At 27.9% G+C, this 26,048-nt stretch overlaps 3 protein-coding genes across 4 annotated transcripts in view; 2 read left to right on the top strand and 1 right to left on the bottom strand.

Annotated features, from left to right (window-relative positions):
* Positions 1 to 925: 925 nt before the first annotated feature.
* LOC122270990 (E3 ubiquitin-protein ligase RAD18-like) lies at positions 926 to 10,843 on the top strand (the record flags this gene model as incomplete). Its single annotated transcript, XM_071185496.1, is given in 5 exon segments — positions 926 to 985; positions 3,902 to 3,952; positions 5,997 to 6,071; positions 7,466 to 7,535; positions 9,794 to 10,843. Coding segments are annotated over 5 exon segments (332 nt in total), but the record flags the coding sequence as incomplete, so codon positions are not given.
* LOC107450792 (uncharacterized) overlaps positions 4,227 to 26,048 on the top strand; it is a 98,415-nt gene continuing 76,593 nt past the window's right edge. Inside the window, exon 1 of the mRNA XM_016066696.3 lies at positions 4,227 to 4,239. The gene's annotated coding sequence lies outside the window, so the exon portion shown is untranslated. The remainder of the gene's footprint in view (positions 4,240 to 26,048) is intronic.
* LOC107450848 (uncharacterized) lies at positions 14,518 to 26,032 on the bottom strand. 2 transcript variants are annotated; one of them, XM_016066765.4, is made up of 8 exons: positions 25,721 to 26,032; positions 25,565 to 25,643; positions 24,584 to 24,645; positions 22,909 to 22,982; positions 19,943 to 20,127; positions 19,235 to 19,437; positions 16,681 to 16,843; positions 14,518 to 14,809 (listed from the first exon to the last, which is right to left on the bottom strand). In XM_016066765.4, exons 1-8 carry the CDS (start codon positions 25,769 to 25,771, stop codon positions 14,682 to 14,684), a joined length of 945 nt encoding a protein of 314 aa, XP_015922251.2. In that variant the 5' UTR covers positions 25,772 to 26,032; the 3' UTR covers positions 14,518 to 14,681. The 2 variants fall into 2 exon arrangements, with proteins under 2 accessions (XP_015922251.2, XP_042906494.1); XM_043050560.2 differs by lacking the exon at positions 24,584 to 24,645 and having other exon boundaries at positions 25,721 to 25,981.

Here is a 26,048-nt window from a genome sequence, read left to right as displayed (position 1 = left end):
TTTCTCTATTCAAAAATAAGATATAACACTAAAATCTTACTTGTACAATCCCACTATAACAAACACTCAGTTGTAGTAAACAATTTTAGTGGTTTCATTGGAACTAATATTTAACAAGATGCTATTTCATATGCTTATAGTGAACAACTAAAAAATTGGTAATTCATTTATAGTGCATTTAAATTTTCTTTTTACAGATATTTAAATAAATACTTAAAAAATCTTAAAAGTAAATAATTATGACTTTTAATTGAAAACGAAGTAGTACATATTGTTTAGGAGTGTTTTAAATTAGTTATTTTGCATAAGAGGCTGCTCCTGTCTTGACCAAACTCAACTGTTGGACAAAGGGGTGGAAATGGAGAGGGAAAATATGTTTTTAATCTTCTTTATTTGAATTGAATTTTCATAAATAAACTCATGGTGAATATTTACACTATTTGACTATATCTTTCGATACATGTAAAATTCTATTATTTGTCAACTTGTTATTTAAGGCCACTTTTTGTGAATAATTGCATTTTTTTCGGAAATAGTTTCATTTGATACTATAAAACTGAAATTTTTGTTTAGATATTTTGTTGCCTAGCAATTACAAAACTCTATAAGCAGTAAGCATCATACACATTATTCAACTTTGAGGAAAAACAACTTTAATTGCAAATTTAACACACGGATTTTGATAATTATAATTAACTATACTCTGTTTTGTAATTAACTGGATAACTCATACTCTGTATTGTAGTGGTTATGAGTTTTTTGTTACCGGGCCACACATGTATTTGACTGCCTGCTAGAGAAAGAAAATGAAATTTAAATACTTTTCTTTTTGCATTTCACCTTAATTTATTAAATTATTTAATCCAATTTTAAAGAAAATTAAATGTTTTTAATTTTTTATGGCACTTCTAATATTTATTTTCAGTTAAAAAGCATCAATCTCAGTTCAATTCACTCATCAATGATGTTCATCAGAGACATATTGGTAAGTTTCAGTTTAATTTTTATTCATGTTTTATTAGTATATCATGTATGTGATAAAAAAATATTTCATATTTTGTTAGTATATCATGTATGTGATAAAAATTTTGTTACAGATTGGAATATTCTTTGTAAAATATTTTTCTCTTAAACAGGGTGCGTTGCGTTTTTAAATAGTGCTTAAAGAAGGTTGATTTCCATTTTTTAAAAGCCCTTAAGGGGGCCTTTTTTATTCGTGGTTTGTAAAAAGGGCTTATTGAAAAGAGGTTTTTTTTCTTTGTTGTGTCAATTGTCGTTCTAAGTTACAAAAAATGCTAGATTTTCTCAAATTTCTCTGCAATATTTATCAGAAACTAGTTTCATCATGATTATGTAAAGTTTTTGAAAATGTCTTTGAGTTTTATTAATTTTATGTTTATAAATAAAGAACTTTAAACGATAGAAAAAAATAATTTGTATTACTGCACAGATCCAAATTATAATTTGTTTGTTTTTTTTTAGAAGGTGATTAAAAATATTTTTTGAGTGCTTAAAAAGTGCTTATTTTTGTGGGAAAATCTGGCTGTGCACCCTTTTAAAATGTGACCAAAATATAGCCATAAATTTCGTAATTTTAATATAAAGGCAGTCAATCGTTTTTAGCTGGGATCTAAAGTCAACTGTATAAAAGGTTTCATCTCATAAAAGTCTATATTGAAATTAACATTGTTTCTTAAATGTTCCTTAATGCATAAAACAGAAAAGAATTTGCATCTTCATGATTTGAGAAACTAATTGAGAACTGCTGAATGAAATGAAAATAATCTTGCATCAGTAGTCATTTGTAATTATACGATTTGATGAACTAAATAATTATAAGATTAGTAATTTAAATTTCCATTTTCTGTTTTATTATGTGTTAAATATATTTAAAAAAATCCATATTTTATTAAGTTTTTGTTTTCCAAAAAGCTTTGACTTCTCATTTCTGAAAGCCTTTTACCCAAGTTGGAATCGAGAAACCCTGAATTATTATTGCAAATAACTTTTATTTATTATTTTATAATAATTCTTATTTTATTAAACCCTATTCTTCATTATACTGATTTAGTTAACTGAAATAGCTAAATAGTTTTTTTTATTGTTATTTTAACTTCCTTAATTTACAGTTTCGTTAGGAAAAATAATATATTACAGATGGATATTATGCTCTTTTGTTTTTTATATTTCCTGTATTTATTAGATTGAACTTATTTTTTAATATTAAATTAAATTACAAATACAGCTAACAAATGTATCTTACTGCATGATTGTTGCTGTTTACTTGATAGTACAAATAATAGGGCTCAAAATTTTTGATTGCTCTCCCGGGTTACGTCAGTCTATTAGATACATACCTGAATGAAACTTTTATATGCTTAAAAAATCTTTTTATGATTAATTTTTAAGGAAAACATCTTAACTGAATGTACCTATATTAATCTGTTGTGGAAAAAAATTGCAACATTATATCTACAACAAAATATTAAAGCGCTAAAAAATACGGTATTTTCCATAAGAGTTTTTTTTTGGGGGGGGCAGCCCCCTTTGATCCCAATAAGTGCACTCTCTTTGCCCTTTTTATAAAAATAAGCCGCCATCCCTTAAAAACACTGCCTTTTTATTCATATTTCATTTTGAAAAAATTAATTCACTATTTAAATACTAAATACACACTGGTACACTGTATTTATTGGTTTTCTGCTTAACTATTACAATATTTACTTTGTTAGGATTATTCTCAACTGGTTAAATTTTTATAAGTATCTTTTTTTTTGGGGGGGGGGGAGATATTAACACAATTTTTAAGTTATTTTATATTTTAAAACTATTTTTTAAATAAATACCTTTTTTTTTTAAAAAAAAATGCACCTTTAAATGTTCATTTTCTCTTAATTTACAGCTTAAGTTATAGAAAAAAGCTTTCAAGTTGTTTATCTTAATTAATAATTTTTTGTTACTTTACTTTCTTTGGAGAAAAAAAATATGCACAAAAACTGCCTTTTAGTATGCCTTCAATTATTTTCATAAACTACAATTGTTTCTCTATGCTCTTAGAATAGTATAAGTGTGTAATTTAAAAATTGTTGAGGATAACATTCAGTTATTACTTAATACAGTAGAGAACCGATTATCCGGAACGATCGGGACTATCGCTATTCCGGATAACTGATTTTTACGGTTTTCTGAATCACTACAAAAAGCTGTTTTTTTAGTGTTAAACCCAATTTAAAAAAATATATGTATTTGGAAATAATCTTAAAAATAAGAAAAAACGATGAGGTAATACACTAATGATTATTTCTGAAATGATGGTAAGATAAACATCTTTCAAAAAAGAAAGAAAAATCCTAAAATCTTATGAGGAAAAGAATTTTTTTTTTAATTTTTTTTTTTTTTTGAAAATTGCGGGAAAATATATCGAATTTCGTTCCGGTTTTTTGGTTTTCTGATTTCCGGATAACGGGTTCTGTACTATATTACACATTTTGATAAATTTTTACGGTGCTAAGTGAGTGCCCTTTTCAGAGAGGAAGAGCCCTGCCCTTTTTTATTCCTCGGGAGAACTCTGAAGAATTGTCGTACAATTCTACGAATTTTTGTAGAATGTTAAAACCCAAAATTTTAAAATATTAGTTGATAAATTTATTATTTGTTTGTAACATAGAGTTGTCTTTTTTTTTTCTTTATAGAATTCGGTAAAATGTTTTAGCAGAAAAGCATAAGTCTTTCATTTTTACATTTTTTGGTGGTATTTTATCTCTTTGCTAAAATGCCTATTACAGTAGAAACCCTTATGTCTTTTAATTGTTTTTATTTTGATTTATATGTAAAAGATTATTTTAATACATTCACCAACAGCAAATAATCCATGCAAAGCATAAAATTCTGATTTTTACAGGTCAGGTGCATGTCAAGAAAGAAATTGAGGACTCAGTTTTCATAAATCATGGTAAGAAAAGAATTAAAATTTATTTTTATTTAAAAAAAAATAGCTCCTTATTTTATTATGAATCTGAATGTGATCCAACAAAAGTCATTGTAAAATAACATTATATTATTTTAAGAGCTTGAGGCAATATGGTGGTAAGTCTTACTTTGACTAAAGTGATATTTTTGTAGCATACTTTTCCATAGCATTGTTTCCAGATAGGTATATTTCAAGTTTCAGGAATTACTTATAACACAGGGGTGATTGCATTCTGGGTGTACCCCGGAAATCTAGGGTTTTCATATCATCATTCCAGGTCTAAAAACTAGGAGCAGGGCATGTGATTTGTCCATGAATTTCGTGAAATTCCGCGTTTCTCAAGACCAATTGATTCGCAGATTTCATTAAACATTTCTAGCATATAAATTGGTATTGAGTTTTCGCGCATAGCAGTTTCAGGATTTTTCACTTTGTGTCACAATCATCCCTGATGACAGTACAATACTCAACAGTGTCTTTTTGTCTTCTTGAAAATTGTGTGATATCATTAACCAAAAACATTCTGAACAAATATTAACAGGGCTTTTCCTTATATCATGCTATCAGGGGTTAATCCAGACAGAAATTAGGGCTGTTTTACAGCCTCTTTAAAAAATTCAAATTTTTTAAAAAACGGCCTCTTTACAACATTGTAATTTGTAAATACAGTCCCTACACAAAACTCAAAATTTGTAAAAATGAAGTCTTCAGGACTTCCATGTGGATTGACTTCTTTTCACTAAGTTTCAATTCATAAAAATGGTGGCACAAAATTTGTTCCACAGAAGAAAAAAAATCTGAAAACGACGTGATTGTGCCATGGCATCTCGAATTAGAAATTTGCATATCATGATAGCGTATTAAAAAATATCAGATTGTGACGAACCTTGTGGAAAAGCTCTGAAAGATTATCATCGAACAACTTGAAGTTATGATGAATGTTATGTCACTAATTGAACGTGTTAAAGAGTCTCAAATTCAAATGCTGTAATTACATCATATTAAAATTTATCAAAGTTTGATAAACCATGGATAAATGGTCGTCAAAAATTATAAATAGCTTACCAAAAGCACTATCATCATACGACGTGAAATTACAATAGAATCATCATGAATCAAATGTATAAAAAAAAATTACAACTTGAAATCGAAAGTCTATGTCGTAATAATGTATTAAAAATATGGGAAATTAAAAAACCATGTGAATGTATTCGAAAAAATTATAAATAACTGCCAAAAATGAAATTGTCACAAATTGTTTCTAAAAAGTGATAGCTTAAATTCAGAATTAGCTTGAAAAACTATAGAGAAGCAACCGAAAAAATTATTGGAAAACCATGTGGATTTACAAAGAATTGGAATGAAAAACAGTGAATGTTAAAACAGTGTAATCATCAATAAGGAATGACACAATTATTATTAGTTTCTTCTGTGAAATTTTCAAAAATATTTCAATATTAGGTAATAGATAGTCAGGACTTTTAGGAAAAGCTTTCTTTCTTTGCATAAAAATATAAGTGCTTCTCAATTCCCATTTCTGTACTTTATAAACATTGAACTCTAGTCTAGGTTTGAGAAAAATTCTCATCACTTAAATTGCATGCATAAAAAATGCTAACCTTTTTTTATAAAGAAAAAAAATTAATCGGGAAAGAAAATATTGTAATTTTCTGAAAATCTTAATGAGTCCTTTTATAAGATCAGATTTTAAAACCACTGTTCTGTGTTATCATCAGTATATTGTCATATCCTGATTTAACAAATTCATTAGAACCAAAAAATTTTATTTGTCGGATTCTTTCCACTTTTTTTTTTCTTTAGGAGTTAAATGATCAAGAGTTAAATTTATTATAGCAATGTATGTTACCTTTTGAGTTCTTTTTTCTTTTCCTTTATTGGTTACTTTTAAATCAGTAAAATACCATTTTTTTAAATTTTCATTATAAAATTATTAATACTTAAATGGTTTAGATCACAGAAATGTCATTTTGCTTTACATGTTTTATTAAATGTGTTCTTGTTGCAGAATATGTTCCTGATAAGACGATTAGTGACCATGACACAATTGGACCTATAAAAATTGAAGATCACTCTTCCTCAGGTATATTATTTTATTTTTGATTTTATTTTATTTATTTCTTTACATTAGTTGTGAAGCCAATGTATATGTTGTTCCTTTAATAATAAATAGACTTACAATCACTTAATTGCATTACTTTTAATTAAGCTATACTTAATTACCATATTATTAAAATTAAGTCCCTTTTTTTAGTTTATTCTTTAAAAAGAAATTATGTATAAATTATTTTAATAAAAGCAAAAATTTCAAAAAATCTTATCTCTTAGATTTTTTAATATTTATTTTTGATTTTGCTCTTTTTAATTAATTGAAATGAAAGTTAATGCTGCATCAATATGGAAAATTGTGAGTATGGGTTAACTGATAAACAATGGGAGGTATAACTTATTGGGATATTCATTTACTAAATTAATTTAAATATTTATTTTATTTTCAATTCTTTTCCACATTTTAGGCTTTTATTTATTAAATTCGATTAATTTTTATACAGCTTAAAATTTAGGAAAATAAATGTTTTAGCACGTTCTAAGTTGTTTCTTTTATTTCAATTGTTGATTACCCTCTGCAATTCTATTTTTTTAATAACAGTTCAAAAATTTACTCATCGAAATTACATTAATGCCTCTGCATCTCAGCTAATTTATAATATAGATTTTTTAAACTGATTTATAAAATCAAAATATAATTTTTTTTTTACTAGATAAGTATAAAAAATATAATTCTAGTGTAGTATCTTGTCTTTGAAAGTTTTTTTTTTTTTCTTTTTTGCATTGTAATAATGTATTTCAGCTGATACTTATGTTTAAATTAATGTTTATTGGGCTTTTAACATTAATTAAAACTAACCTTGTTACAAGACTTTTTTTTTAATCTGAAACAATAGATTAAACGATTATATGGGAAAAATAGAGACAAGAAAAGGATTAAAAGTATATTAAAAAAAATTAGTAAAGGATGATTAAAAAGTGTCCAAACTAGCTCATGTATCATTCAAAATAAATATTTATATATTAATACTAGATATATGTAGATATCTAAATGGTGATTAATAAACTTTTATTTTCCTTTTCAGAAATATTTTTAAGAAATGTATCCATTTGCCTCTTTTTTTCCTACAAAAAAGGCAAAAAAATGTGGCTTTACTTTTAATTATTGCATTCTGCCGCAGACTAATTAAATTTGTTTTCTAATAAATACATTTGAACCATTACATTCAAAGCTTATTAATAATTATTTTAAATTATAACCTATGTTAATAAATAGTTACAAAGCTTAGTAACATGTTGCTGACTAGCCTTAATTTATGGAAATAACATAAGCTAACTCATGTACTGATCCTAACACACATTTGATGAAGCATTTTTTACTAGATATTTTAAATTTTATTTGTAATTTTAATTATCCCATTCTTTTAGGTACTGGCAATAGTAAAGAAATTGACATTATAGATGCGTCATCATTGGATGATTTTGATATTTCAAAACGGTAAGTTCGTTACTTCGTAAAAGTTTAAGAAAATCAGTTAAGCATACCTTCACTTTTTCATCATGAATTAATGTTAAAATCCACTTCTTCACACGCACTCCTTCACTTAACTTAAAATGCGATATCTTACTTGTATAATTATTATTTTTTTATATATATGAATTCATTTACCCAAAATATATTTTCTGTGCCAGTCAAAAGTTGTTTCTGATTTAAATGTTATAAACTTGTTTCCTATAACACTAGAACAGGGGTCAGCAACTTGCAGCTTGTGAGAACCATACAGCTCTTTTGTTGTAAAGTTGCTGCTCTCCAGTTTTCATATGAAAAAATTACTGATTTATTATCAAAACCTTTAAAAAATAAGAAAATATTTTTTAAATACCTAATTTCTCAATCGCTTCTATTTTCATAATCGTTAACACGTTGGATGCCATGGGGAGCCACCGGTGACCTGCCCTGAGTTTGTTCGTAGTACCACGATGGTCACTGGTGACCGGCAAAGCCAAGATTATTAGAAACACAAAAGTAAATTTTTAATGCTTTTCATCATCATCATAGTTGGCCTGACAGCCCAATGCCTTCCTCTGAAGATTTCTCCATGACGACTTCCGATTTATCTTTGATCTCCAATTTTTTCCATTAATTGCGAGAAAATCAGACTCCACTGAGTCAGCCCATCTCAATCTTGATGTGAAAATCAAAGCCTTGTGGAGTTCACAGAACTCAAGAGCATGTTGGAAGTTCAGAACAACATGCACATTGCGCTGCACAAATTGACAGTTCTAAAAGAAATTCTGTGAACTAAGGCCCTAATGGAATAATCTTCTAAAATGCTACAGTGAGGTGAAGAAGTTGGAGTACTGACGATCTTCGGGTCGACATATTCGTGCGAGCAAGCATTCTCTTTCATTAATACAATAAAAAGTAAAGTTAAAAGTCAAATAAAAATCTAGAGTCGTGCTTGAAACTTAAAAGAACTATGTAAAATCATATATTTCATTCTTTATTCAATTTTTAAAAAAATATATATATATTATAAAATTATTTTAAATGTTTTTACTATTACTTATTATTTTATTTAATAACATTAGCAAATTTTTGAATTGTAATGAACACATATTCTTACATAATTTTGAGCTATGTAATAAAGTAAAAAAATTTAACAAAATCACTTCTACAGGCTGAGTGTACCAGAGTCTAAAAACAAGTAGCAGAGCATGTGATTTTTCCATAAATTTTGCAAAATTCCACTATTTCAAGAACGTATGTTTGCAAAGACTTCCGCGAAACAAAAACTTATTGTTCGGTGAAATTTTCACTGAGTTTTGCAATCTAAAATTTAAAAATTGAAACTTTCCTTAAAGAGACACTTACATACATGTGATTCTTCCTCCAATTACCATATATCCGCCAATTTTATTCTTTTGGTTTGGCGGATTTTTACGATTTTGAATATTTGAAATTGCCCCAGAATCTGCTAATGTCACGATTCGTATTCACGCAAATGTAGTATCTATGAGTTTTAAATACCAATACTGTGATTAGTATTCATGTGTTTTTAAAATCCAATATTAATAATTCATATTCACATGATTTTTAAATCCCATGTCGCGAATCGTATTTACACATTTTTAAAATCCAATATTGTGATTAAAAGTTACATATTGATTGCGATTCATATTTACTTGATCTGAAAATCATGCATCGCAATTCGTATCCACAGGATTTTAAAATCTGATTCTTTTTTTTTAATTAATTACAATGGAGGTGTGATAATCTTCACATGTACAGTGTATAAATTGATATAGAGTTTTTACACATAAAATGGGTTTTTCTCTTAGTGGCACAATCACTCCTTAAAATTTCATAAAATATTGAAAACTAATAAGTATTTATAAATATAAAAAAATTCATGGAATTATATTTGCCTACGCTGAACAAATTTTAAAATTATCCAAAAAGCATGGATTCGCTTTAAAAGTTTCCAAGATATGATGAAACATACATTGAGATTCCCAAATTTTTTACCATTCTTTTAGCTAGAAAATCAAAAAATCCATTCAAAAAAGGTATGTTTATTCAAAAGAGGACCGTTTTTATCTTATTTCATAACTCAATTAATAAAAAGTACTAATTAACTGACATTTTGAGGTTACCATTAAGATTAATCATTTGGCATAGTTTGTAATAATCCAACCATTAGATGATTTTTTTTTGCTCAATTAATTTTTTATTTATTTTTCTGCTTTTTGCAGTACTGTGAATCATCATCATAAAAGAAAGAAAGCTTCTCTGGGTAACCAAAATCAATCCAGTCCTAAGAAAAAATAAAATGGAGTATATTATAGATTTTATTTCAAAATATTGTATTCTAAATTTGAAATATTCATTTTTTTCACTTTCTGTCACAAGAGCCAAAAGAATATATTATATTTATCTATGTATTTTTAATGTTTAACAATTTTGAAATTTGCATAAGCATAATTTACAAAGATAGTTTTATTAATAATAAGACATTATATTCACATTTAAATCGTCTCATTTTTATAAAATAGCTTATTGCACTTATATCTATGAAATTACAAATAGCACTGTTATAATTTTGAAATATTAGAAAGAAAGAATTAAAAACTTGCAATTTGTAAAGGTGTTCATTTTTTTTCCACTATGCATTTACGAGTATAATGTATTATTGCTTACTCCAGGCTTTATTTTTTTTAAATTGAAGTTACTAATTAATTTTTATTTTCCTAATTAGATATTTTTTAAATTAAATAAATTAGAATGTAAAATTGGTCAGTCATTGGACAAGTGATGAACTAAAATTTAACTGTAATTTTTTCTACATTTTTTCCTTAATATTTTTAAAATTAGCCTGGGTTAGTTCTAATACATATTTTTAATGGTAACAAAAAGAGTAAAGTACATGATCGTATAAAAAGCACTTTTTCTAAAATTAAGTAAATATTTTTGATTTCTAAAAAAATGTAATGTATAATTAATGATTTCTGAACAATTATAGTTTTACTCGTATAAAATTCCTGTCAAAAATGTATCTCCTGTAATCGTAAGGAAATCTTGATATAGCATGGTTATTTTCTTGTGAGTGTGTGAATTTCCTTTGTTGGATAGGGGAATGTAGAAGCAATGTTGCTGACTTTCAATTTATTTCATATTTATGAATTATTTATTTCTAACTGATGTGATCTTTTTTTTTTTTATTTAAAATTCTGTGCTGTGCAATAGATTATAATTGTTGAAATTATTTATGTTGTATATTTTTGAATAAAAGATTTTCTCGTAAATAGGGAATTTAATAATACAATTTTTTCCAAAAGCGACATTTTTGCATTAAACATTCTTAATATCTTTCCCAGGTTTCCCCTTCTTTATACATTATCCTAAGTACTTCAATTCAATAACACCTTTTTTTATTTTTAGCGCAGTATAGATCTATTCAAACATTTATGCTATTTTTATCATATTTTAAACTTGCATTTTACCCACAAGTCATTCCATCAAGCAAGAAGGATAACTAGAACTAATTTATTTATCAATGCATTTTGTATTGATAAACAAAAATAATTCTGTAAATTGTGTTTTCTTGTATAAAAAAAATTACAATACTAAATAAATAATCCCTAGATACTAAAACGTTAAGGTATTGCTTGACTAAACACTTCATTTGCTTCAAAAATATGCAAAGCGGAAATAACAGTCGACAAGTTTCAAGGGCTCAAAAACAGGCACCCATTTTCAAGACTTGCCAAATGTGAATGAGAGAAGAAGAAAAAAGCTATTTGAAGTAAAATTGCCAACTAAAAATAGAAAAATAAAGATAAAAAAAGAATGGGAAGAAACTTTTTTTTCTCTCGCGGCTACTGTGGTTTTTCTAGTTTTGTTTCCCGCCTTTACTTTTCAATTTTTCGTAGGCAACTTAACATTTTATATTTCAAATCACTTCTGTTTTTCCTTACTCACAGCAAGTCTGTGTCAATTTATATATTTTTGAAGCGAATAACGTTAAGCAAGTAATACAAAAAATACTGCAATTATCAATAGGCCTGTAAACACATATTTACTTAAAAATGATGTTTATGCTAAAAAAAAAAAAAATTAAGAACAAATTTATACATAAATACATTCATAATTTGAATTTAGCATTAAAAATTCATATTGAAACAAATATTTTATTACATTTTTTTTACTTATTTATAACATAAACATAAAAAGCTAAAATGAATTGACAAATAAAAAAATTTCATTATTCTGAGTGTCTTAGCTATAATTAAAAAATTGAACTAAATTGATAGTCAAATAAGTACTTTTCATGTGTATAAAAAAGAATAACAATCTATATAGTCCCATAAGGAGGTTCTAACTTTTATTAGCCAAAAGCAATAAAGACTAGATAAATGAAATTAAACAATTATTTAAAATAAAGAAATTAAATCCTTAATAACAGCATTTTGGCATCGTGATTGTCCCAAGAATACATAATGCCCAATAATAATAAAAAATTAGCAATTAATGTTGGTTTCAATTTAAATCCATAAAAACAACCCATGGTGTGTCTAATACTGTGTGGTATATCATAAAAGCTCATTGTGGCATTGTACTTTGATTACTTAAATGTCAAAAGCTTCTAGCCTATATAAAAAAAATATACAGTGAGCAAAACAAAATAAACTATACATCTTTAATAACTTTTGATCTAATGATTCAATAATCACTATTTAACTTAATGTCAACAAATTGTGAATCCATAGCCACTTTTACTGCTTCAGCCAATAACTGTGGGATTACATTATTTTAAGAGCTACACTTAAGATGCCACCATTAGTGATGGTCAATAGTCTCCTTCTTATTATTGAACACAATGGGAGAACAACACTACCACAATTTAAATAGAAGCTAGTTTTAGAAGTAAAGGCAGTTGATGGCATTGATCAACAAATTGTGAATCCTTAGCCACCATTACTGCTTCAGCCAATATCTGGATATTGTGGGATTACATTATTTTAAGAGCTACACTTAAGCTGCCACCATTAGTGATGGTTCAATATCCTCCATAGTCTCATTATTATTAAACATAATAGGAAGACTACATTACCACAATTTAAATCCAAGAAACCGATAGTAATGGATTATGATCACACTCCCCAAATATTTCTGGACTTTCTTTTAGCATTGAAATAGTTTGGGACATAGGAGTGGATACTGAACCACTAAGAATAAGATATGATCAGAGAAAGTGATCTGGTCAGAAACTCAGCCTTTACCATAGGAAACGGAATACTCGTTCAGCCCATAACCACAAGAATCTAAACTATTTAAATAATTTATGACATACAAATATAAAAACTGTTTATTGAAAGATAATTTAATGCAAATCATAATTTGACTATTTAATTTAATAGCGGTTGAAAAAAATTTTGAATCAGGGTGTGAAGCCAGATTTTTTATCAAAAAATAAGCACTCAAAAAATATTTTTAATCACTTTCCAAAAAAAATAATAACTAGGATCTGTGCAGTAACAAAAAATTTTTTTTATCCTTTTAAAGTTCTTAATTTATTAACATAAAATCAATAAAATTCAAAAACTTTACATAATCATGATAAAATAACTAGTTTCTGATAAATATTGCAGGGGAAATTATAAAAATCATGAATTTTTTGTAATTTAGAACGACAATCGATATGGCAAAGAAAAAATCTCTTCTTAAAACATAAAAAATTAAGCACTTTTTACAAACACCAAATATAAAAAGCACCTTTAAGGGCTTTTAAAAAACATAAATCAAAAATAAGGACTTTTTAAAAACGCTATGCACCCTGTCGAATTATAAAGTATACAAAATTTTGGCATCTTTTTGAACTGCCTAATTTTGAATGGCAAAAAGAATCCAAATTTTGAATAAAAGTTGCCCAATAGTTATGAAAAACTCAAATTTAATATTACGACTTCTTTAACAGCTTCTAAACTGAGTAAAACAGCTTCAGAGATATGGCCCTCAAAAAATTAGATTAACAAGAACTAGTTGCAATTTTTGTCTGTTATCTTGACTTAACCAATAAGATTATATTTTCCAGATTACAGCTGCCACTTTTATTTTGGGGGTCAGACTCTATTAAAAAAAAAACAGATAAATTCAGAAAAATAAAATATGCAAAAAGGAAAACTATAACTACCGCTAAGGGGTCTAAACTTAGGACAAATCTTTTGACAAAACTATTAGCCCCAAATATTAAAGATTGCATATACCCAAATACCTTGAGGTTGAGTAATCCAAATCTGTCGAAAAAAAGACAACTTGTTTATTTAGTACGTTCTTATGTCCGAGTTAGTAACTTAAAATAACGTCTGCACTAACTAGCACATTTGAGGTCATCTTCTCAAACCATTAAGATTGTATTACAGAACCTAGTACCTGAGCATTAGATCAAAAGTTCTTCAGGGTGATTTTTAATTATCTATTTTTTGCACACTGTTTATCAGGTTTTGCATATAGTCAGTCACCTTTTAAATTTAATGTATCATCAAAGTAATTATGATAAGCCAGATATCTAGCACTTTTATCTAATTAACCACGCTGCCCTATATAGTCAAAATGTTTAAGTAGTCAAAATATGTGATTGCTCAATATTAATACTTTGCTATCTTAACATTATTTTACCAGTTACAAGTTTTATATACTCCTCATTAAAAATGTCATCTTAAGATTATTCTAATATACATCAAAAAGGAATCTTTTCAAATCTAACCAGGAGTCCTATAAGACAAACTAGACAAAAATTTGTCAAATGCAAATATGAAATTGATAACCTATAAATAAGCCATAGAGTAACTGTCATACCGAACACATCTAAACTCTGCAAATTGTTCTCAGTATACATGTGTACGAAAATGAAATTTAAAAATTTTAATCTACACAACTATATCTAATTTTACAACATTTTATCTAATAGTCAAAATACTTATTGATGTACATAATTTTATTAATCAACACATACATACTGTACATAACATAAACATACTTTACATAATTTTATTCATCAACATATACATAATTTAACACATACATACTTTACATAATTTAATTCATCAACACAGCTACACAAAATTACAACAGTAACAATAACTATTCTGCATTTTTTCTTTTATTCCTTCCTCTATTTCTATCAGAGGCAGTCCAAAGCCACCTCTTCACAATAAATTCAACATCAGCCTGTGTGGCAATTTTCGTTGCTGGGTTCTGCCGGACTGCCGCTAAAATAAACATTTGATTAGTTCAATATGAGCAAAATCACAACCCTATTTTTAACAAGACATTGATAAGAAAATTTTATGATGAAAGAAAAAAGAATTACTTGACTTTAATACTCCAAACAACAAATGAGTTATTAAATTATGAGATGTTTAAATATACTAATAGAGATTTACTAACAACCTTCTCGAGGTGAATTCAAATCTTTTAAAACTAGTGGCAGGTAATTAGATTCCATAGGCCTTGAATCAATCACATACAATCATTGATCTGAATAACCAGGGTGGTCACTCAAATCAGGTCTCAGATCTTTCTTGGATTTTCCAGGTAAAAATCTTAAAATTTCCAGGTCAGCATGATTTTTTCTCAAGAAGTGTATGATGGGTACAAGAAAAATTTCAATATTTTAAAGTATTTTAATTAAAAAATTAAGACATGTATAGAAAATAATATGCTTAGCTAGTATAATGTTTCTATGTCTTACAATATGTCTGAACAATGTTTTTATGTCTTACAATATGTATAATATTTTTATGACTGAATATATGTCTTACTTTAAGCAGTTTTTTCTCAAAGGGTACCAAATGGCAAATACAGAATGACCACAAAAACCTTGCTTAAGTATTGTTTAATATATTTTCATTTAGCAAAATCAAACCATTCCAGGTAATTTTATATCAATGAATTTTTATATTTACGGTGGCTCCCAAAAGTGTTCGTAAACTTGTGACTTTTATTGAAATAGCACCACTATTAATTAAAATGAATATTTCAGAATGGGTATTTAATAATGAAATGTATAATCTATTCTTAGTAAAACTGCATAGAATATTTTAAAAACAAACTAAAAGTTTATTTTTAAGAAATCAATAGTCAAAAAGTAACAAAAATTTTACCTCGTAAACTTAAATGTTTTTGGATTTTAGAATTAAATTTGTCTATTGCTTTAATTTTTTATTTAGTTATATTTAATTTTATTTTTTTATTTATGTGCAATTTAGTATTAAACTTTAGATAGCAAAATTATATTTTAATTTTTACTTGCTAACTCAGTAATATTTTCTTGTCATTTAAAAACGGCTCATAGTCCTAATAAAACAATAGACAACATTTAAAGTTGATTATTTGTCACCATAAGAGTTAAATCATTAATGAATATTGCTAAATTAAATTAGATGTCTACAAAATAACATATTTAATTTCTTTATTTCCTCGATGAAAATTATTAACTTGAGAACAATAAAATTGAACATCTCTTTAAAATTATCTTTTTAGCCAAGTTTATCTAAGCAATTTAAAAAATTTTGTGCCCTGCTTCTATCAGATATGGAGCAGATTTTATTACATTCACGAACTTTGTTTCTTGCATGAGATACTGCTATCATCAATTATTGAAAAAGGGGGAAGTTCTTTCCAGGTTAGAACGTCTATCAGGCTTTGCTTGCATATGCTCCTAATAAAATGAAATCATTTCATGAATGATGAGGTTTTAATCTTTTCTTGATAGTCTGATAATTCTTACACTTTTCATGTTGCTTATTCTTTTAGTGACAGAGAAACCTCTTTTCAACTGATGCATGAAAAAATGCACAGAAATCAGCCAGTGAATTTGTAAAATCTGTGAAGTTTTCCTAATTATATTACTGTGTATGAAAAAACAGAATTTATACGTCCAATTTGGTAATATAAGATGATATATGGAATATTTTTTCAATCTGTTAAAGTAAACAATGAGACTATTTTTCATGAACTTTCTTAAATTCAGAGAAAATTCTTGACTGTACCTAGAAGTTATTTTTTCTGATACATATCTTCAATATATAAGATTGTTACATTAAGTAGTAAAAAATGATTAAAGGAATACATATGTTACCTGATATCATTTGGAGGACCCTTGGAAAAGTTTTCATGCCTAATTTGCCGTAGCCACCATTCCAGTTGAAGCCACAGGCAGCCTCAAAGGACAGAAGGGCAGCCAGAATCCTCCTTGTCACCTCATAGCAGTCCCTGCCCCCAAAATTTCCCAAATTTTTAACCTAAAAATACCAATATGTGACTATGAAATTTAAAAGCACATAAAATACACAAGCATATTATACTGCGTAGCAAGTTAAGAAAAGGAAAATAAAATACATGATACTCTGTATATCTCAAATTGGACGGGATTCTTAAAAAAATCTAGTTTTCGAAATAATAAGTTCAGAACTAAACCTGAATAAGTTCTAAAACGTGGGAAAATCGATTCTAAAATATCACTCTTAAAAGTACAGTCATGAAACATAAGAATAACTACTAATAAACTAGGAGGCTTCGCCCCCTGCTCGCTGGTGCTGGCCAACCCCCGGAACTGCTTTCGCAGTTCATTTCGGATTGCTTCACAATCCGATGCTCGCTTTACTCGCTCATTGGATACGTTCTTAACGTCTAGCTTTTGTATACTTTTTTGAACACTGAAGTTCCGAAAACTTTTCACTGTAGAAAATTCTAAACCTGTACATTTCAATATTAATTTGAAATTGCAAACAGTTCACATATTTTTCTTAATCACACTATTCTAAATTTCAGTTGTTGAGAAAAGTAACTGTTGTAAGTTTTGTTTTAAAGTCTTTCCCACAAAAGGGCTAAAGCCATGTGTTGTAAAACAATATGAAATAGTAGTCTGCCACTGAACGCCGGATGTAAAGCATCGGCTTCGCTAAAGATAATTTTGTATTTTTAATTCTCTGAATGGCGCCACCCTAATATGGAATTTGTAAAATAAACGTATATATTTTTGATTGTTGATGAAGCCCATCATTTTGCGTTTTCATCAGTGTTCAGAAGCAGAACAACTATAAGTTCTTTATTTTATCACAAAAATATAAAATGTATAAAAAACAAAGAGTAAGAAAATGAGTATAGTCATAGAAAAAGTTAAAATTATAATATAGTATTTATCAGTTAAAATAAAACTTTTTGTTTAAGTCATTGTTAACAATTCAAATTTCTCCGAAGCAATTCTAAACCTTAATTTTGCTCACTACGTGCTCTTGCGCGCCGAAGCCTATCAATTAAAACGTATTAGCGTTTTATATAACATCGATTAGCCATATAATGCTCACTACGTACTCTTGCGCGCCGAATCCAATCAATTAAAAATAAAAACTGTTGCCAGCACGAGAAAAGAAATATCATCGGTTTTATTGATACATACATGCGTACGTATTAGCGTTTTATATAATATAGATATCCTGGGTTGACTAAGTCTAAATACAACAATTATAATTTTATCTTTTAAAGTAAGACAATAACTATGCATTAAATAGAAAAGAATCGATTCACAATAAATTTAGATTGTGATTTTCTCCACTTTGAAAAAAATTTAACATAACGTGGTTTTGAATTCCCATGAAGAAACTCTTCAACATAGGAACTCAAATTAACATTAAGTGAATATATATTGCTGAGGGGGGAAATATCTTTTGGCATAACAAGGTTTTCGAGAAAGCGAGAATATACTGTACATAATTTAAGTAATCACAGGCAACTTCATATGCAGTAGAGTCTTGATTGTAAGAGTTTCACACAAAAACAGTTTAGCAATTAAAGAATATACAACATGTTAAAGAAATGTAGTGTGCTTGTAAAGTGATGGTGCACTTTTGACTGGCCATTGACCAAAAGGGTATGCTTTTACGGACATAGTATATAACATTTGATGTGCAAAACCATCAATATCATAGGTTCACATCTAAAAAACCTAAATATTGATAGGAATTATGTACCTTTTTTTTTTACTACAATGATGCAACAAATTTAAATTTCACAATTGTTAAAACATATCAGAGATATTATATACAATCCAAGATATTATATACAGTAGATGATTTTGAATTATTTTTTTTAAAAAAAAGGGTTTTTAGTTTTTTAAATATGACTAAACTTTTATGAATGACAAGAGGTATCTGATTAGAGTAGTTAAACGGCACATTTCCTCTACTTTGCCAAGACAAATAATTTACAAATTTTTTTATCACCATTATTTCAGCGTAAAAGAAAACCTACAATAAATGCTTGTTTCTTTCTATTTTAATACCTTACGCAGATCCTTCACAAACAAAAAGCAAAGACAAATTACTAGTTAGTTTAATTTATTATTAATAAGTTTTTGGATAAAGAACAACAGGGTTTAGCTAAGCTTTAAAATATAATTTGGCATGTTTGCTGTAAACAAGTTGTTGATATCCCAGGAATCACACACAATATTCCAAATAAGACTAGTATTTCAAACAAATTCAATCTTTACTCCGCTTTTAATAAACCTTTATTTATGTGGAATAAATTTACCCTTATTCAATTTTAAAAATTAGAAGAGCTGAATCTCACCAGAACTCTAAACAAAGAATATTAATTCAAAACACAACTCTTTGAGAAAACATAAGTCTCACCATTTTGGAGAACTTCTCATCAGACTGGAGCTCAACCTCTAGCAATTTCATTTCTCCAGCCGCCATAAGCTGGATGTCCTCTGTCTTTTCAGTGTCTGGAGGTTTAACATCAAGCCTTTGGACAAAACAGTTGACATCTTGGCGCAACATCGCCACCTCCTCTTTAAGCTCCCGCAGCCCTGTGAGTATTGTGCTATGAAAACCTGTTAAAATTAAAAAAAGATTCTGCTAAACTTTTCAGCTACTCATTTACCTGCTTTAGAAATTTTAGATCATACAAAGATATCATTTTAAAGTATAAATGACCTAGAACATTTATTTGTTATCAATAAAAGGTTGCGTAGCCAAATTATTCAATAAAAAATATTTTAAGCACTTTAAAACAATGTGAACTACGTCTCTTTGCATAATTCGCAGCGAAAATCAACATGGTAATGGAAAAATCTAGTTTTAGAACAGGAAAAATTAAGCACTCTTCAAAAACACCCAATGAAAAAAAGCACCTTTAAGGGGTTTTAAAATTCGAAAATAAGCACTTTTCAAAAGTGCTACGCACCCTGAATAAATCATAAGACAGGAATATTATATTTTTTTTTGGTATATGGTGTTCTATAAAAAAAAAAAAAAAAAAAAAAAAAANAAAAAAAAAAAAAAAAAAAAAAAAATTAAACTTAAGTCAAAGATGTCAGCAAAATTTAAAATATGTACCTTCATTTTTAGCACAACTTCTGCACTGAGCTCTTGTTGATGGCAAACTAGCACTCGTTTCTTTCACTGTGAGAGGACTTTCATTAGCTCTCTCAGCAGAGAAAGATGACGTTGCCAGCCTGACGTTAAGCCTCTTTGGGGCAGGTGGAGTAGAGGCTGGGGGGCTAGAGGCTTTTGCGTTTGATCTAAAAGCAAAGATATTAAATAAGTTTTAATATGAATAGTTTCTAATGATTTACATAACAGAAAATACAAAAATTTTACAAAAGTTTGAGTTTCATCCATTATTAATAGAAGGCAGTGAAAAGGAGTGGGTACTAAAACATAATATACTAAGAATTCTAGTATTTGAAATACAATCAAGCAAAAAAAAATGTGAAAGAAACAATTTGTTGGACTTAATAGATGACATTACTTTAGAGCAGTGATGGGCATCATTCACGAAAATTTTATTAATGACTAAATTTTTTCAGAATAAATTTATTCTGAATGATTATTTATATACAAATTTAGTCATTATTCATTGTGCAAATTTTTTAATAATGATTGATGAATAAATTCATTAGTCATAACTAATTTTTCTGAATAAAATTTTGAATAACCAGCGAAAAATTCAAGCATTATTTCATTTTCATTTGCAAGTTCCTCGTCAATTACAGTAATTGATTACAAATGCAATTAATTATGGATAAATCAACTACTTGCAATGATCATGATTACAAGTAATCACGGCAACAAATAATTATTTCTTATTACAAGCAGGTTATGACTATTTACAAAAAGGGATTACAGATAATCAGAATTGTAAATAATCAAGCCCTGGGATTTCAGGCCATCCTGACTACTTATACTCATAAAGAAAGATTACAACAAATCACATCCTAATCTAATAATTACAGATAATCCTAAATTCAAGTAATTGGGATATATATGATTACAACACGAGTAGATGTAATTTCAAGTGGGCTTGATTACATCGTAATAGGAATTGTAGGTAATTGAATATTTTTAAAACAATGCACAAATTGTGAATGTAAATGAATTGTTTAGTTTACTATTGTTTGGTTTATAAATGAAATCTTTTAAACATAGAATTACATTACAAAAATGCACAAAAAAGATTATATTATGATTGCTTATAATCACGATAAGAAACGATTATGAGTGATAATGATTGAGTAATCAAAATATATGATCACAAGTAATTATGATTGCATACTATATGCTTATTCAGTTTGTATGTATTATGTATGGTTATATGTGTTAACATATTTTTCTGTATGTAGAATGAATGTACGTATGAAATACAATTCATTAATGTACGAGCAATACAAGTTTGTATGTATGTAGCATGTTCGTATGTAGTACTCATGCATATAAGATACATGAATGAATATACAGATTTAAATACAATACACCTTGTATGCAGGGTTGTAAAAAACCCGGGTTTTTGTAGAAAAACCCAACCCGGGTGGGGTTTTCTGGGTTCTATTGGGCTTTTCTGGGTTTTTCATGTTTTTATGGGAGGGTTTTCAAAAGAGAGGGCAGGGATAAGTACCTTATTTTAAAAAAACTTATTTTAATATTAATAATTAAGTTTAATTTATAAATTGACTTCATATAGATAATTAATACAAATAAATTGATGTGAAAGTCTGAAAAAAGTTTCTTCATATATCATGATACAAAATGTTATATGTACTCACATACGTCACACATTTGAAACTTATTTTAACACAGGATTACTTTTTATTTATATTTTAATCTTAAAAAATGTTAGGGGAAATTTTTTTATTTGCATAGAAAGCGAATCAATGGCCATACAGTCAAATCTAGCCAGCAAGGTGACTCTCCAGTCTCCAACACAATTAGTTTCTTCACTGTAGGTTAATTTTTTTTTAGGCTAGATTACATATATATTTCAATAGAATAGCTCTTTCATATAACAGGGGATGAAAAAAGAAATCAATCTTAGAAAAACCCACTTTAGGGTGGGTTTTTCAGAGTGGGTTATACCCAGTAAAACCCGGGCAGGTTTTATTGGGCAGGTGGGTTTTTTGCAACCCTGCTTGTATGTGCAAACGTTACTTGCACATACATTATACATACACAATTTTTCATATAATATACATGTATTTAGCTTTGCATCTACATATGTAAAGACAATATATATAGGTACATTTACGTGCATTTTTACAGGTAAGTACATTCATAGTATAAACGTAGGTATGTACCAGCATTGTACGTGCGTATAAGAACTTTTTTATTCATAAGATATATGTACATATTTGTGCATATAAAATTCATGTACAGACATATATGGTTTGTACATGTATTGCATGTTCATATATAAGTACCCACATATCCATGTACCTCATCAAAACATGTATGTAACGTATGAGTGTATGTATATATGTACAAAAATGTTTGTATCATCTTGCATTATACATATGTATATACAATGTATGCTAGTATAAATGTGTGCCTGTACAAAAAATATATGTATTTACAATGTATGTACTTACATTATGTATATGTAAATCAAACTCTTTACCCATCAAGGCTATGTCTTTACCTATAACAAGATGTCTTTGGCTATAACAAGATGCAAAACATTGTTTGCTCTTAAACATCTTATTTTAGGAATTAAACCATAAAACTAAGACAAGCATGAATATTTATTTTTATGTTATTTTAACTTATTCCAGAGTAACATTATTGTTTTACAAGTTCCTATACTTAGTTGTGCTAAAAATAAGTTTATAACAGTTTAGTTACTTAAGCTCATTTTAAAATTTTGTTCTAATATCTATAAAACTTAATTTCTTATCGTTTTTGAAAGCAAACGATAATGTTATTTTAAATTCCTAAATCTTAAAAAATTAAACCCTTTTTAGTCATGTAAACATATTATTTGCTAAAAAACAGGGTTCTTATAAAACATTAAAATAAAGAAGATTCAATACCTAGTTAACTTCTTATAAATACGAACAATCTTATCCATTGAGTCATTACTCCTTAAATCACTTTCTCGAAGATCCTGAAGAAAAAGAATTAAATAAAATTTTTTTAAAATAAATGAAATAAATAACTACATTTCATTTCAACAGTAATATATAGAAAAATAGCCATTTAATAATTGTATATGAGTATATTTTGTAAAGTCATTTTAAAGCAATTCAATTATCCATATAACAATATTTATACTGTTTACAAAGTCAATTTATTAAATAAAAGAAATAGCAAAATTAATTTCTCAGATAAATTAGAAAATCATGTGATGGAACTACTCCAAATCAAGCACACAAAAAGTGTTAAATTCAAAATTTTTGAGTCATAATAGCATTGTTTTAAAAATATCATAATTAAAAAAATCATATGTCAAAAATAATAGAAAAAACTATGTGGATTTACAAGAAAATCCGAATACATGGTTTTATTCTTTTCGGGGGGGGGGGGTTATAAAATTCAAAGCCATATTTCACATAAAGGAGAATCTTGCAGAAAACACACAAAAACAAAATGGAAGCTTTGGACCTACGTAAGCAAGAAGGCAAACTCCTTGAACGACAAATCAGATGGGAACAATTAATCATATAAAAGATTATTACTATGAAATGACGTTTTACTAGATTCAATATCTTCCCAAATTTAAAAATTTAAAGGAACTTTTGAAAATAATCTTTGTTGTCCATTTGAAATCAATCACTTATAAAATAAATTATCAAATTATGAGAAAGCAGATCAATAATAACCAATAAATTGTTCAGTAGTCAAAACAAAGAAAATATTCATAATTAATTAAAATTTAACAGTTAAAATAACATCCTTTTTAAGTCATTGATAAAATAGAATTATGCACCATAAAAAATAAAATGTTAAGTAAGTAAAGGCAACTGACAAGCAGAATAAAAATATAATTAAATATATGAATACTTAAATATATGAATACTTATTCAGGGTGCGTAGCCAAATCTTTGAATCAAAAATAAGCACTTTTTAAAAACTTTTCAAGCACTTTACAAAAATTTCCAAGCACTCAAAAATTTCATATTGAATCAATGATATTATTGAAAAACAAAACCTTTTTATGAACAGTTTTAGCATTAAAAGAAAAAAACACAAAAAGAAACGGACGTAAATCAAAACAATCAGTACTTTCCCACATCACCGAATGAATTCAACTTGACTATGTACTCAGAACAAAAGTATCCTTACCCCCTACATCAAAGAAGTGTTAGAAATAAAATTAAATAAACAAGAATAAAATTATAAATTAAAAAGAAAAACATTTAATAAGGATGTGACTCTATCCGAATTGGAGCACTCGGGTTTCAGTTTCGAGTGTGCGCAAGTCATAACGTGGGTGCGACATGAAGTCCGTGTGAATGATTAGGTAGCAAACACCCCATTTTTCGTGAAATGCAGGGGATTCATCAGATATCACTGAAGGAAAAAAAATTATTCGTGAAAAAAAGCACTTTTTAAAAACGCCAGCTGAAAAAAGCACCTTTAAAAGCTTTTATAAACGAAATCTCCCAAAAAGCACCTTTAAGTACTTTTTACAAACGCTATGCACCCTGTTATTAATATGCAGTAATCAGTAAAAAGGAAAAACAAGAAAAAATATACGATAAATACCTCATAGCATATAGGACAATCAAGTTCAGTAGCCATTCGCTTCTTTATGCAAGCAGAGCAAACTATAAAAAAGGGAGATTTTTTTTAAGAAGACTTGATAAATAAAGATTTTAAACTAAAAATATGTAAAGGCTTGCTACGAGTTATACTCTTCGAATGTGTATCGAGTGTTTTTATTGATACAAAATTTCAAAGGCACCAAAATAATAGCAAAGTTTTTGCTGCCTCCCGGAGGTAGCACGCGAAAAATTTAAAAAATCACAGAAGGTGACTATCTGAGGAGTATTGCTCATAGCTTTGCCATCCACGAGCAAACATTTTTGTCAAAAAAAATTATGAGTTCAATGCTCCTTTGACCTGGTAGCTATTGTTGTTGGCGTGAACAGGTAATGATATGAAAATATCCAGTCTTTTTCATACAGCAGGATGAGGAGAAACTCCCATATCATGACCTGTCACGCTAACTACAATTGCCAAGGCACGAAATAAGTTTTAAAGGGGGGGGATTTCATTTCTAGATGTTTGTCCGGAGGTGGTTACGAGTTAGGAGATATTTCCGTATTGTGATCTGTCGAGCCAACTACAATCGCCAAGGTGCCAAATCAATTGTAAACTTGCAAATTTCTTTTAAAAAAAACATGCAGATGTTTGCCCGGAGTGGCTACGAGTTATACCTTTTAAGTTGGTCCCTTTCTGTGATGTTTTTTTTTTAGTTTCTAGCGGGCCACGGCCCGCAAGTTTCCAAGACTGGGCGATTATTCTCCTACAGAGCACGATACGGAAATATCCCCTAGGATGACACCATACCCGTAATAAACGATTTTAAATTCATCACAAAAGAATAAACACTTAAAACTTCACCTGATATTGATAGCATAATTGCATTTGCCTGTAATAAAATACAAAAACGACAAATTTTGTTTTAAATTCAAAATTAATTGCAATGAAAAAAATTGTAGAGAAAAAGAATTATCCGCTTACAATCATGACAGCAAGAAGTCATAACACAGTTGTTAAAGAATTCTGTACAAATCGAGCACCGCAACATTTCATCTAATGGCTGAAAGAATAAAATAAATCAATAAATAAAAATTATATAAATTTAGGTAGAACTTCATTGTGGTTTTTCGTTTTTACCTTCAACATTTTCACATTAATATTGTCAGACGCCATGCTTACTCCATTCATTCTTCAAAATTTTTACTTAAAAATCTCACAGAGTCGAAAATAATTAAAATTTTAGCAAGAATGTAATTTCAGTGTAATTCAGTATGACTGTAATTTCAGCTTTAAAAGAGATTTTTAAAAAACTCCTATAAATAATTGAGGAGCTAAGCTTAAAATCCTTCGCACCACTTGAATTTTAAATTTTGCGCATTTAAGTGTTGACATTTTTAATGAGAAAAATGCTTCCGGGTGCCAATTTCTGTGTCATGTGGTGACATATATAAAATAATTGCAGTTA

Source organism: Parasteatoda tepidariorum, chromosome 9 (genome assembly GCF_043381705.1).
Source record: "Parasteatoda tepidariorum isolate YZ-2023 chromosome 9, CAS_Ptep_4.0, whole genome shotgun sequence".
In the NCBI taxonomy this organism is placed as follows: Eukaryota; Metazoa; Arthropoda; class Arachnida; order Araneae; family Theridiidae; genus Parasteatoda; species Parasteatoda tepidariorum.
Note: the sequence above shows the minus strand (reverse complement) of the source record. Positions and strands in the feature narration are given on the sequence as shown.

Bases quoted from the DNA above. Each gene is read 5' to 3' on its own strand.
- LOC107450848 (XM_016066765.4), bottom strand. From the start codon at position 25,771: ATGAATGGAGTAAGCATGGCGTCTGACAATATTAATGTGAAAATGTTG. The intron at 22,983-24,583 runs GTATTTATCGTA...CTTTTTCTTCAG, and splicing joins ATTGTCCTATATGCTATGAG to GATCTTCGAGAAAGTGATTT. The intron at 20,128-22,908 runs GTATTGAATCTT...CTTTGCTTTTAG, and splicing joins ATTTATAAGAAGTTAACTAG to ATCAAACGCAAAAGCCTCTA.